The sequence below is a fragment of the Arachis ipaensis genome, chromosome B4, assembly GCF_059453495.1.
Source record: "Arachis ipaensis isolate K30076 ecotype BB chromosome B4, ASM5945349v1, whole genome shotgun sequence".
Classification (NCBI taxonomy): domain Eukaryota; kingdom Viridiplantae; phylum Streptophyta; class Magnoliopsida; order Fabales; family Fabaceae; genus Arachis; species Arachis ipaensis.
In genome coordinates, this window is record NC_142439.1 from 5817278 (window position 1) to 5830675 (window position 13398).

The 13398-nt window shown below is 35.2% G+C and overlaps 2 protein-coding genes and 1 pseudogene across 6 annotated transcripts; 1 reads left to right on the forward strand and 2 right to left on the reverse strand.

Annotated features, from left to right (window-relative positions):
• The first annotated feature begins 195 nt into the window (after positions 1–195).
• LOC107638598 (nuclear transcription factor Y subunit C-2-like) lies at positions 196–2040 on the forward strand. The gene is made up of 2 exons (XM_016341935.3): positions 196–397; positions 1089–2040. The coding sequence occupies exon 2, from the start codon at positions 1117–1119 to the stop codon at positions 1837–1839; it is 723 nt and encodes a 240-aa protein (XP_016197421.1). The 5' UTR covers positions 196–397; positions 1089–1116; the 3' UTR covers positions 1840–2040.
• Positions 2041–2404: 364 nt separating this feature from the next.
• LOC110271409 (receptor-like protein EIX2) lies at positions 2405–5316 on the reverse strand (annotated as a pseudogene).
• A 1024-nt stretch (positions 5317–6340) lies between these two features.
• Positions 6341–11056, reverse strand: LOC107638601 (pfkB-like carbohydrate kinase family protein). Of its 5 annotated transcripts, none has more exons than XM_016341942.3 (13): positions 10638–11056; positions 10179–10238; positions 9622–9773; positions 9061–9137; positions 8839–8948; positions 8639–8753; positions 8068–8130; positions 7794–7957; positions 7592–7653; positions 7313–7379; positions 6992–7057; positions 6749–6877; positions 6341–6662 (listed from the first exon to the last, which is right to left on the reverse strand). In XM_016341942.3, exons 3-13 carry the CDS (start codon positions 9716–9718, stop codon positions 6635–6637), a joined length of 978 nt encoding a protein of 325 aa, XP_016197428.1. In that variant the 5' UTR covers positions 9719–9773; positions 10179–10238; positions 10638–11056; the 3' UTR covers positions 6341–6634. The 5 variants fall into 5 exon arrangements, with proteins under 5 accessions (XP_016197428.1, XP_016197426.1, XP_016197425.1 ...); XM_016341940.3 differs by having other exon boundaries at positions 9622–9871; positions 10638–10934; XM_016341939.3 differs by having other exon boundaries at positions 9622–9922; positions 10638–10934.
• Positions 11057–13398: the final 2342 nt, after the last annotated feature.

The following is a 13398-nucleotide window of genomic DNA, read 5'->3' on the forward strand; positions in this document are numbered from 1 at the left end:
AAGTATGCCCAATATTCGCTCCGAAAAATATGGCATGTTGCTGATTTTATTTTGTAACTAGCAAGCTAGTAGTAGTAACTTATAAATGTAAAACATGCATGGAACATCTCTACTTAACTACTTTAGAGATATGAATGAACGCAACTAGCACAAGTTACATGCATCTTCATCTTTCTTATTTAATTTCCTTTTGCCATTTGTGTAGATTCCAACACAGCAGCTTACGAACGCAACCTTAGCTTGTTTCAATGCGTATATATCATCATGTAATAAACCACTTAAGGCAAGGGCAACTTCGTCATACAAAAATATTATCATGCGTTATAAGCACCATTCTTACATTTCTTCTTCAGTTTTTCCTCTCTCCACAGAACTGAAATCTCTAATTGTAGTTGAGGTATGTATCTCTATCTCTTTCTCTGTGTTCTTTATTGTATTCATATTCAGTTCAATTTCATACCTCATAAAAATGTTTGTGCATGAAGCATGTAGTTGGTTCTATGGTGGATTTTATAGTTCTGGATATATATTTACATTTTTGTATACATTGCATGCAAGGATGACCCACAAATGCAGTATTATATACACTTGATTAGAATACTATACTTATAAATGACTTGTATTTTTTTCCCCTTCTCTTTCCATTTAATGTTTGTTTGGATTATTTTCATTGTGAAAATTAAAAAATGAATGAAACTTTTCTCATACATCACATAAGTCAAGGTATGGAACATTTGATTCAATCTCATCAATGTTTGAAATTAAGAGAAAATAAGTAAATTTGTTATGTGAATGGATATAACATATAAGTCCATATACAATGTCACCGAGACACCAACCTCAATGATTTCACATAGCTTGCTATTCAAGTAACAAAACTATACTTTTTAAGTGCAAATTGAAGGATACATATCATTGCAAACTTTGCATCTTCCTTCTTGACTAATCAATCATGATGCATGTATCATATACTTGTTTTTTTGGGGACTAATGGCTGTTTTCTTTATCATGTTTAATTAAGATTTATTAATTGTTTAAATATATTCTTCTTAATGTTGTTTCTTATGATATACACTGGTTGTTCATAGAATAATTTGAAGCTCATAAAACAAAACTATGGATAAAAAAGAGAGTGATCAATCTGCAACAAGAGGGACAAGCACTCCATCACACACCAAGGTAGTAGCTGGTCCTTCTGTTCCTTCACCTCTCTTAAGAGATCATCAACATTCTCACCATTACATCCACTACCACCACCTACAACAAGAAGAAGAATTTCACCAAAAACTTCACAACTTTTGGGACAATCAGTACCGTGAAATCGAACAAGCGGCCGATTTCAGGATCCACAGCTTACCCTTGGCTAGAATCAAGAAGATCATGAAGGCTGATGAAAATGTGAAGATGATATCAGCAGAGGCTCCTATTATATTTTCCAAGGCTTGTGAAATGTTCATCATGGAATTGACAATGAGGGCTTGGAATAATGCTGAAGAGAACAAAAGGAGAACACTTCAGAAGAATGACATTGCTGCTGCAGTCACAAAAACTGATGTGTTTGATTTTCTTGTTGATGTTGTCCCTAGAGATGAAACCGTGGACCTTGGTTTATATGCTGGTATAAGAAGAGGTGGAGCCAATAATAATATTGTTCCTTGCTACTATTATGTGCCACCTCAGCATGTTATGGGTCCACCACCATATGGTCCTCCAAGAGTGCCTATGGTGGGAAGACATGTTCCTAATCAAGATAATATTGATGAGCAGCAAAATAGTGAAAATACTACTCATGCTATGTGTCCAAAGGAGCAAAATCATTCTTCAGATTCAGATGAATGAGGAGCAAGTAATGGTCACTTGGAGAAAATATATAATAGTGAGGACATAGCTATTAGATGCATGTATTTATTCAGCTTTGACTTCAGCCAGGAAAGTGTATTAAGTAGTCAGAATTCTCTCTTTCTTTTTATATATGCTATCCTTTTATTGTTGTTCATCTTAGTATAAATTATAAAATATGAATCTATTTTTCAATAGCAATTTCAGAAACAACAATAAAGATTTTTTGTATTTTTTGTAAATATGTAGTCTAAGATAAGGACATACTTTGGATTTTACGGATTACTAGATCTATCAACATTTTAACAGTAGAAAAAGATAATCTAAAGTGAGAAAGTTTGTAAAGTAATAATGATGTTAATCACCCTTAAATTTGTAACTTCTATTATGTGTGAATCCCACACTCACTAACTTGATTTAAGGGTGATTAGATATGACTTCTTCACTTTAGAGGAACTTAATCCTTTAAAATCATAAGAAAATGACATTTTAAAATAGATAAATATAGTAAATTATAAGTACTCATAAAGTTAGGTTATTTGTAATAAAAGTATTGCCCCACACTTGTAACATTGGTATATTATTCATGACAATAAAGAAACTTTATAGTCTAAAACACAAAATTTGGTTTCACTATTAATATATATTGTAATAGCAGGACAAACTTGAGAAACACTACTTTGAGGGCTATTTGAAAAGTTTGTTCATCTTTGTGACCACCATGACATAGAGCTGGTCTCTTAAGTCATACAAAAATCTGAAATAAGCATGTCTCCACTTTCTATTGAAGAAGATGACAGCACACACTCCCCAAAAGCAGGTAGCAAAACCAACCCCCATGCCCATATAGAAAGATGACCAAAACTGAGAATCATCATCATCATCCTCCAAAGGCTTTGTGCCACCAAATATACCATCATGTGAGCAACTTTTTGTAAGTGGAGGTCCACAAAGATCAAGATTTCCAATGTAGCTGAGTGCACCAAAGCCTTGAAGTTGTGTCCCTGATGGGATTTTTCCTGTTAAGTTGTTGAATGACAGGTTCAAGTAACTAAGAAAAGACAGGTTTGACATGCTCTCAGGAATTTCACCTGAAAGTTGATTCCTTGATAAATCAAGGGACTCAAGTTCTCTCATGTTGCCAATTTCCTTTGGTATCTTCCCCACTAACTGATTGTGGGACAAGTTCAAGGAGTGCAATTCAGTGAGGCTAAACATTTGTGCAGGCATTGTTCCAAGCAGATCATTACTTGAAAGGTCAATAATGTGAATCAAATTCCAGTCTTCATATTCTAATCCTTTACCCTTCATAAGCAGCATAAGATTTTCTCGTATGATGTAACGCGTACCATCAATATAAAAGATGTAGCCAATTGCAATGACTGAACGAACATGGACAACCATAGCTGTGATATTGTTTATGCAGCTTGGTATGTGTCCTGAGATTCTGTTATCTGCAAAATCCAAGATAGTGAGGGAATGCATTTGGCATATCTGTGGTGGAATGGTACCAGTGAATTGATTGGACCTTAGTTGGAGAGCCCTTGCTTTGTGTGGAAGCCAGTTTGGTATACTTCCTGAGAAGTGATTTTCGCGAACATTCAGGATCAACAAGGAGTGGCAATTTTGTAGTGAGAGAGGTATGCCTCCAGAGAAATTATTCTCATGCAAATGGAGTGATGTAAGATTTTCCAACAATCCCATTGATGGGGGAATCTTGCCACTCAGATCATTGTTTCCTAGATTGATATGAAGCAACGATTTCCAATTCGTCCAGCAATCTGTAAGCCCTCCAGATAATTTGTTGTTGGACATGTCCAAGTACTCCAAATTGCTTCTTCTGTCCATGTCATGGCACAAAAGGGGAACCATGGATCCTGATAGAGAGTTGTTGTCTACCATGAAAACGCGTACACTTGATGATAATCTAGGGAGACCACCTTTCAAATTATTTGATGATAGTTGTATGAAAGAAGAATTAAGCAACACATTTGACAAGTCCCCATCTATTGAGTTGCCCACCAATTGGAGAAGTTCAATTTTGGATACAAAACTCCAAAACTTGTCTCCAGTCTCAAATGAAAATTTTGAGTTCGCAAAACCAAGGGACTTGAGAGATGTCTGTGTATACAACCATTGAGGAGTTTTAGGGCCAACAGGACCCAAAAATACACCATCAAGTTGGAAAGGAGGTATCCAATGTAAGTCAAAATCAAAGATGATGTCTGGTGATTCCACAAACAAGAACTTTAAATTTGATAGATTTGTGAAATGTTTTTCAGACACAACTCCTGTAAAGTAGTTAGACGTGGCCTTTAAGGCAACTAAAGATGACAAGTTTCCCAAATTTATAGGAAGAGGTCCAGAAAATAAGTTTGAAGAAAAATCAAGGTATGTGAGATGCTCAAGTTTACCTAAGCAATCTGGAATTGGTCCATTTAAATCATTGTTAGACAAAACCAAGTATTTCAAGACTTGAAAATTTGGCATTGCCTTAGGTAATTCACCTCTCAAAAGATTATTGTCTAGGTAAATATAAGAGATATCACAAGTAAGATTGAATAACCAATTAGGCACCTCTGAGTGAATTGCATTCACGGAAAGATGAAGAACTTCAAGTGCAGTAAAATTAGCAAAATGAAGAGGACTCATGTTATCAAGATGACAATCAACCAAGTACAACTCTGACAATGATGGAAGCATAGCCATTAACTGGACCCAATTAGTTTCCGTGCGAAGATCAATACCACTAAGGTCAATATATTTCAATGAGGAAGCACTAGAAAGCCATTCCAAATTGTGAATTAGAATGTTTAAATTACCTGATAGATCAAGGTAATGAAGACTTGAAGAGTTTTCACACTGATAAGGAAGATTACCTAATGAAAGGTTATGACAACTTGGACTATTCATGGAATTATATGTCATAGCTAAGAAATCATGGTTACTCAAATCCAAGTGTTCTAAAAATTCCATTTGCAACAAAGATATGGGGATGTCACCCGAGAGACACTGATTTATCAATGAAGTTATTATAACCATAGCCATTTATAAATGAACAAGGGAGATTGAGTTGTGTGACTCTACTGGTGAAGTTGTGACATACAACTCCATACCAATGGCAGCAATCTTGTTGAGAAGACCATGTAGAGAGGAGGCCTGATGGATCTATGGCTCCATTTTTGAAGTTCAAAAGGATTTGCTTGTCTTTCTCATTGCAGTGGATCTTGGAATCAGAACCGTGTATGCATGTGGTGAACATGATTGCACATATTGACCAAGCCAGAATGCTTGCTTGCTTGAAATTGGAAGGAAAGGAATCCATGGAATTGATAAAGGGTCTAACTAGGGGTAGTGGCTCAATGGCTTCAAGGGAAGTAGTTTACATGTTGTTCCCTGAATTCAAAGTTTGTATTTATAATTCGAGTGGAGTCTACATTGTTTCTAATAGTGAATAACCTGTAAGTCAACACCATATTTTGCACATAATATATACATCTAATATTTTTGAGATAAGGTTTAATTTGGTCTCTAAATTTTTGCTTTATAACTATTTTAGTAATTTGGACATCTAATACTTTGTGTGTGTAATTAACTACTAGTATAGCATTTTAACGGTTAGTCTACGTGACACTAAGGGTATCAAAAAGTATCGAACTCAATTTGGTTTTTTAGGTGACTTAATGGCTCAATTTAGTCTATTGAAGGACCAATTGAGTCTCAAGCCTTTAATAAAATATCAGTTAACTATTGAGCTGCAACAGTTGCAGTTAATTATTGCACACATACATATTCTGTTAATTAAGTTAATAAACGAAATGATCGACTTGACTCATGGTTAAACAAGAAACTTAAACTAAACATGTTTAAAATTCAACCATCATCATGGAGTAAAAATTTAGCGTTGAAACTTGAAAATGGCATAACCAGTTGTGGTCCATAGGAGATAAGCAACCCATCAATTTCTATTGTTGTAACACTAAAAGTGACTTGAATGTAAAATTATCTTATGATGTCACCGCTAAATACTACGAACCTTCCCTCTAAAGACCAACAACAGATGCCTAGCTACTTGTGGTTCATAGTCGTAGGAGATAAGCAATCCATCATTGTCTATTGTAACACTTAAAGTGACTTAAATGTAAAATTATCCCATGATGTCACACTAAATACTACGAACCTTCCCTCTAAAGACCAACATCACATTGCATGACTCCAGAAATTGATACATGATTAAAAAAAGGTTAACATTGACAATGTATTTTAACAATTTTACTTTCATTTCAGTAGACAAATAGATTCTCTCTAAATTCTTGGAAGCTTATTCAGAAAATCCAACTATACTAATAATTTATACCAATAATTAAATTCTTACTCTTGCATCATCTGACATCTCTTTTCAGTTTTTAATAATCCAATTATAACTGAATACATTTTGTTTGATTTCTACCCATTGACACCATTATTTTACCATGTCATAAGTATAGTAAGCACCAAAATATATAAATAAGTAGAGGAGTCTCATTAGCAATCAACTTCTGCGATAGACACCGGTAGATATACCTAAGTTTCCTCTACTCTGATCAAATCATTTTCTATGGATCCTTGTATGAATATGTGCCAAACTATGTCATAATTGATCGGGTAATTCATATCTAGATACATTGATGTAAGGAAACACCAAAAAAACAGTAACAAAGAGAAAGAGTAATATCTTTTCATGGCTAGTTCAAACAAGGCCTTACTTTTTGGGCAAGGCTAAGACAGTAATTTCACATGTCTTCACAAAACAGCATTAAGTGGCAGGGCAAATATCTTCCAAACTGCATGAAAGAATGCAAGAGCTTAAGAATTAAGATCATTGAAAAACTGAAAATAGATAAATGTTTCTTTGTAGAAGATTCTCTACCTTTCCCCAAGGCACTCAATAATGTCACCAGTGACTGTTGATCTTTTCTTATGGCAGAATGCAAGTGAAGCAGCCTTCCTCATCATTGCAGACCCAGCAACGCATCCCAGAACAGCTGGATTTTTACAACTGAAAAAGGAATTTAAAAAAAAAGGCTTAGGTTAATAGGGTTGGCCACTGCGCCTAATCAAAAACGAAAACATGATTCATTGTAGATTCGTAGGTAAAATAATGGCATATAACCTGAGATTTGAATTTGGATCAGCAGCTATGATATGTTGGCGTGCCCACGACAAAAAGACAGCAACACTGCAACAATGAAAAAAAAGGGTGTATTTTTACTTCAAAAATCTTGAATTTTGATCTTAAGGCCTGTTTGGTATGTTTGATAAGAGCTTATCCTATCAATCATTTCAATGTTTCTTCAATTTTAAATAGCAATAATTAATTACCTGGAAATAAAACTGATATAGTGATATCAATAAATGCAGGAGCCATCTAAAGATACAACACATTCTTTCATGAGAGGAATTTCACAAACACCATGAGCAAAGAATTACATACCTTCCAGAAAGGATATCACCTTGGCCGCCGCATCGTCTAGGGGAACCATATATGCTCACCGATTTGACTGCATGCATAATAACCAGAATCAAGAGTTACAAACATCTATGAAAACAGTAGTACGGAGTACCAGAAGAACATCACATTCTTGATTGGTACAAGAAAATGTTGTTCAAGCAAAAGAAGGATGAACGATAAAAAAATCTTCATCTTTTCAGCCGCCCTACATTTCCGCAAAATTAAGGAACAACAAGGATTTCCTATATATCAAAATTGCACCTGTATCACCATCACTTATCAAATCAGATTTTCCTTTCTTTAAAATAGTAACGCCACCAATCCTGCCAAAGAAGAGTGGATAGTAGCATTTAACTGGTGTAATTAATAGCAAATAATGATTAGTCACTAAAATCTATCTGTAAATACACAAGGATCAATTGCCAGAAAATTGGTAATGTTCTAGTACAAACCAATGGCTTACTTTTTGGCAAGAGAGAGCACTTGCTGAGTAGCATCTACATCATTCACTTCCGAACTCAATACTTTCTCCACAAGACGCTTGTATTCATTGACATTTGGGGTTAGAACAGCTAAGCCATAACCGCTAACAAGGTCAATATTATTTGTCACAAGGAAAAGTCCATCCTGAATTTCCCCAAAAAAGTTGTTGAGGATAATCAATCAAATATATACAATCTAAAACGAAATCAGTCATATGATCATATGTTCGTAAGTCTGAACCTCAGTATACATACCCCATCAATCACAATTGGGACATTTGTCTGTCTTGCATGTCTCATTATTTCACTCACACAATCCTAACAACATTGTGCAAACGTTAGAATTAATGATAATGAACAATGGCAAGGGGCAACAGTTAGATTGCACAGCATGCAATTTCATATAACATCAATGGGAAAAAACAATTCCTACATCAGAAGGGCAAGTACTAAGTAGAAAACAGTATGCTTCACAACTACTGAGCACATCTTAAAGCTATAAAATCTATGTACAAGACGTATAGTTAAAGCTTGTAGGATAGTGCAATTCTTTGAAATTACACCAAATTTGTTTAACCAAGGTGAGCTTGTTCATCTTTGCTATCTTCGACTTTATTACCAGAAAGCAACATATATTTTTTGAAATTTATGAAATTATGCTTCATCACATTTGAAACCAAATGAGCCTTCATGAGTAAAACATGTCTTATGGGTTTGTCTTAGAATGACTAGTTAATTGACAGTCTTTAGGCCATAGTTATCCAATTAGAATCACATGAATCACATGCATACTGGAAAAGAAAAGTCACTCCAGGAGAAAGCATACTAGAAGGAATGGATCTCTTCCCAGGCCTGGACCAATGACAAGACAATCAAATCTTTCCATCCATTTGTCAACTTCGGCAAGAACCTTGCGAGATATGGTTTTCTTGTCCTCCTCCCTGAAATCAGTCTCTGGTTACAAACAACATCCACATAGTTCAGAAATGTGCATGGAGTAAGATGAAGGTTACATAGAAGCTGTACCTGACACTGTATGATTCTTCCAATACAGGGTGCACAATCAACTCTGGACTGTAGCTTTTGATGACAGGAGCAGCATCTTTTGTACAAAAAACATGGGACAGATCCGCACCCTGCGTGGGCAGGAAAATGGTTGGCATAGCATAAGTAATATAACCAACAAAACTAGGTTGAAAATTAAATGAGCAATAGAAGGCTAACGTAAGCACAAGTGCAGGTACCAACAATTTTTAAAGCCGAAATAGCAGCAAAATATGGAGCACCTGTGTATTCACGGCACCCTCCAATAACAGCTATTTTTCCTGATTTAAACCATAAGAAAAGAAAAATCAGATCTTTCTTATTTATTTGTCCAGCCACAAACATAAATATAAATATCACAGGATTAGTCCTCTGGTCATAAATGACATGTGACAACATAATTCTTTCTGAATTTTCTTAGATTGACATAACTCATCTCAAGATAGTAAAAGTTTAAGGCATATTTGCAATAGCTAAGAATCATTTTGTTACACGGTTTGTCTAGAAAGTAAAAGGTAAGAAATTAAAAGAAAGAACATATATACGTGCATATGAATAACAAGTCCCAATTGGATCACTGACATTCAAGACCTATTACTAGAAATCCAACTAATTGATCCGACTTGAGTGAGGTCTGAATAAGGTTTTCCAGTGAGGGTTTTTTCCATTTCCAGGTTAGAACCCTGAAACCTCTAATTCAAAGAAGGCATACTAATATTATTATTCTTATGATTATTATCATATGGAATGACAAGAAATGCGTACCTGCCTGGCCTTTATGTCTAGTAGGATCAAGGGCAGGAGTAATTGATCTAATAACACTCTCAGCATCAACCTCAACAGATCTTAAGTCTTGCTGCATATTTCTAGAATGGTCAATGCCACCTCCCAGAGACCTTATCAAGAACTGTTGCCTTCTGTAAACAGATGAAGAAGCCATAAGCATGCAAGTGTTTGCATAGCTCAACAAGGATAACTGTTGGGAACTCATCACATGTTTCATCAACACCATCCCCTATTCACAACCCAACCAACAATATTATTCAAAACCTCCAAAGCTTCTTACCTGCAAATGCCTCAAAAAAAACCCACCAATTTCAATCAATCCATTAGAAATTCTGATACAACTCAGCTCCAAATTCCGTAATATAAATGCAGATAAGACTCAAAGGTCCAAACTTTTCAGTTGACGCAACACATTAACACAATCATCAGTGAATAAAGGAGTTATTTTTTTTTACTTTTTATTTTAAATGAATCAATTGAAGGAGAAGGTATGGAGAAAACAGTGGAGAGAGCAAAATAAAGCACAACGCACCAACCTGAATGGTCAAATGCGGAGGAGGGCGGTGGTTTGAGGAACACAGAAAGCTTCAAGACATCTACAAATTCAAAGCCACTGGTTCAGAAATCAGCGAGCTTTAGATGATCCAGCTTAAAATTCAGTAATTAATAACACAGAAAATTGAGAAAATTTTCTTTCTTTCTTTTTTATATTTTAAATTTAGCTGGTTGTCGTTATTGGATGAGTGCACGTGTTCCCAATCCGATAGCGCTTAATAAAACGACGTGTCGTTTTGCAACATTTGTTAGTTTCGCCGAAGTTGTATTCTTTTTCAATCTCTGCCTCTCTCTCTCTGTGGAAGATTCGAGCTTTTTCAAGTTGAAGAGGCATGGCTCCAAGGGCAGATATGAAGATGAACGCAATTAGGTCAGGGATAGTGGTGTTGGGAGCGTTGGCATTTGGATACCTCAGCATACAGATTGGTTTCAAGCCTTACCTCGAAAAAGCTCAGCACCAAAACGCGCTTCTCCAATCTGATTCTGAACCAGAACAACCACCCTCTTCGCCTTCTCAGGAATCCTTCTCGTTCCCAGAACGAAGTTCATAGAATGCGCCTCTCGTTGCCCCAATTGGATTTTGGAAATCAAACTACTTTGATAGGGAAGCCATTTGTTTAAAGGCTTTTTTTTTTTTTTTCAATTGAGGGTTTAGGATTTAGGGTTTATGGTGATAATCATTGTGCTATATGTATGTGTTTGGAGTTTGGATGAGACGATGTTTGTGTTCCTTACTTGACTAGTATATTTGAATTTGAAATGAAATTTAGCCTGTCGCATATTATGTTCATTAATTAGGATTAGGAGTATGATTAGTGCTTTATGAGTTATCTAGAAACTTTGATATTCTTGGTTAGCTAACCTCAAACAATTGCATGAGTCCATCTTTATGGTTGCCATTAGTCTCTTAAAATGACTAATTCAAGTTCGTGGAGTGATAAGTTAATTCATGAATGTCAGGAGTTTGAATTTTGTCTTGTGTATATAGTAATTTATTGGTCAGTTTTTATTTTGTCGGATTGGAAGATACCGAAAAAAAAAAAATTAAAATATTCGTCTCAAGATAAGTTTAATTTAACAAAGGAAAATAATACGAAATAATTAGCAATGGCCAATAGAAACTGAGTGTTGAGGTAGGAACTTTTGCTGCAGTATGGAGTAGAAGCTGGTGGATATGGAAATTAGGATCACTTTGAGCCTCATGGATTCAACTCGGTTGGCTGTGATTACTTGTCATTTAGATTAAGAATGAGTTTAATTTTGCATTGCACTAAAGATGAACAAGCGAGCAAGTTGAACTAGTTACCTCTTTCCCTTGTTTTAATGTAATTTTAAAAGAAAGATACTAAGATAGAAATAGACACAGTTTAATCACTAACTACTAGTCTATTACAGATTTTAGGTTGGTTTGACTCAGCCTTGACTAAGATTTACACTGGATTCATCTGCCCAATCTTAACGGTAGCTTTGATAAGAAAAAACAATAGAAGTTCTAATGTTCCAAACTTCATTTTAAACATATTTCTTAACTACCAAATAGAAGACACAAGTGAAAGTAGCAATTATATCATTTCCTCTAAGTAAGTCACATATGAGACGTGTGAACTTCGAAGATGCCATGATCTGCTTCCTACATTTGATCACACATTTTAATCATTGAATTGTTGCACTGCATAACCATATTATTATCTCTTCCAATGTCAGGTGAGTCCATCTCATCTTCAAGTACTTAATCATAACAAAGTACTTTACCATGCTCCAAATTTGGAAGCGTGAACCCACGTAACTACGTGTCATTTGGTTGAATATCTCTCCCGTTTTTGTTTCTTTTATTTTTTAATGTCTTGTGATTAAGCTCCTCAAATTTTACTGTGTGTTATTTGGTTGAGATAAATACAAATTTTTGTGATGTTCATTCATTCATTTTTACTAAGTGTTATCTTTTATTCTTTTTCTCTTTATAACTTTATCACTTTTATTTTCATAACTCATTTTAGAAGCTACAATCAAACAAAACTTGGGATATCAATGATCATATGTTCAAAAGATTCAACTTCTTGAGTTGATCATATATTTTCATAACTCATTTTGTTCTTATTTTTATTTTGAATAAAACCCTAAAATAGTTGGTCTATTTTTGGAGCAGGATGCAGGTGTCATGACAATCCCTCCTTATTTTTCCTTCACCCTTTCATTTTTCAGCTTAAAATTTTTATTATCGATAAAGCGAGTGTGCAAACTCTGCCTATATACACCTGCAATATATAACCGGTCTCAAATTTGGATAAAGGAGGAAAGATATGTTAGGCCTTCGACAGCCAATATAAAAACTTAGTTGAATCTTCATGACATGGATCAAAGACGTTATTGCGCTAAAGGTAGGTTGTTGCTCGGAAACAACGTGTTGTATGCGAGCGTACAGTGTTAAATGAGCAAGAGCCGCTACATAGGTGTCCGAGTGTAGTGTTAAATGAGTAAAGATTCTCACATTTTCGTGAACGGACGATGGTAAATAAACTAGTTCACAAAGAAAAAGATAAAGGTAGAGGTCGGAGCGATAGAAGGTTGAGATTTGAGACACGTAACATAGGCATTCTAACAGAAAAATTCATAGAGGTGGTAGATATCATAACAAGGAGGAAGATTAACATTATGTGCCTATAAGAAACAAAATGGGTCGGCACAAAGGTTAGGGAGTTGGATACCTCCGGGTTCAAACTTCAGTATACAAGAAAGATGAAGAATACGAATGAGGTAGGTATTATCATGGATAAACAATGAAAGGAGGACGTAGTGAATGTTAATATGGTGGGTGATCAGATCATCTCTATCAAACTTGTGGTGGAATAAGGTACTTTTCATGTGATCAGCGCTTATGCATCACAAGTGGGTTCGGATGAGCAACATAAAATAAAGTTTTGGAAAGATATAGAAAGTTTGGTTTAAGACATACTTTCGAGAGATAAGATTTTCTTATGAAGAGATTTAAATGGTCATGTTAGAAGAAAAATGACTAGGTATGGAAGTATTCACGAATGCCATGGTTTCGGGGTGGTTAATACTGATGGTAAAACTATTTTGGACTTTTCCTCAATCTTTGACCTTCTCATCGCAAATATATGTTTTAAAAAGAGAGACGAACATCTTATAACCTATAGGAGTGGCATGACAAGCTCTTAAATCGACTTTTTCTTGTTGAAG

Coding starts and splice junctions, on each gene's coding strand:
- LOC107638598 (XM_016341935.3), top strand. CDS start 1,117: ATGGATAAAAAAGAGAGTGATCAATCTGCAACAAGAGGGACAAGCACT.
- LOC107638601 (XM_016341940.3), bottom strand. CDS start 9,868: ATGGTGTTGATGAAACATGTGATGAGTTCCCAACAGTTATCCTTGTTG. Junction 8,754..8,838: donor GAAGAATCATACAGTGTCAG/GTACAGCTTCTA, acceptor GACTGATTTCAG/GGAGGAGGACAAGAAAACCA. Junction 7,058..7,312: donor GGTGATATCCTTTCTGGAAG/GTATGTAATTCT, acceptor TCATTGTTGCAG/TGTTGCTGTCTTTTTGTCGT.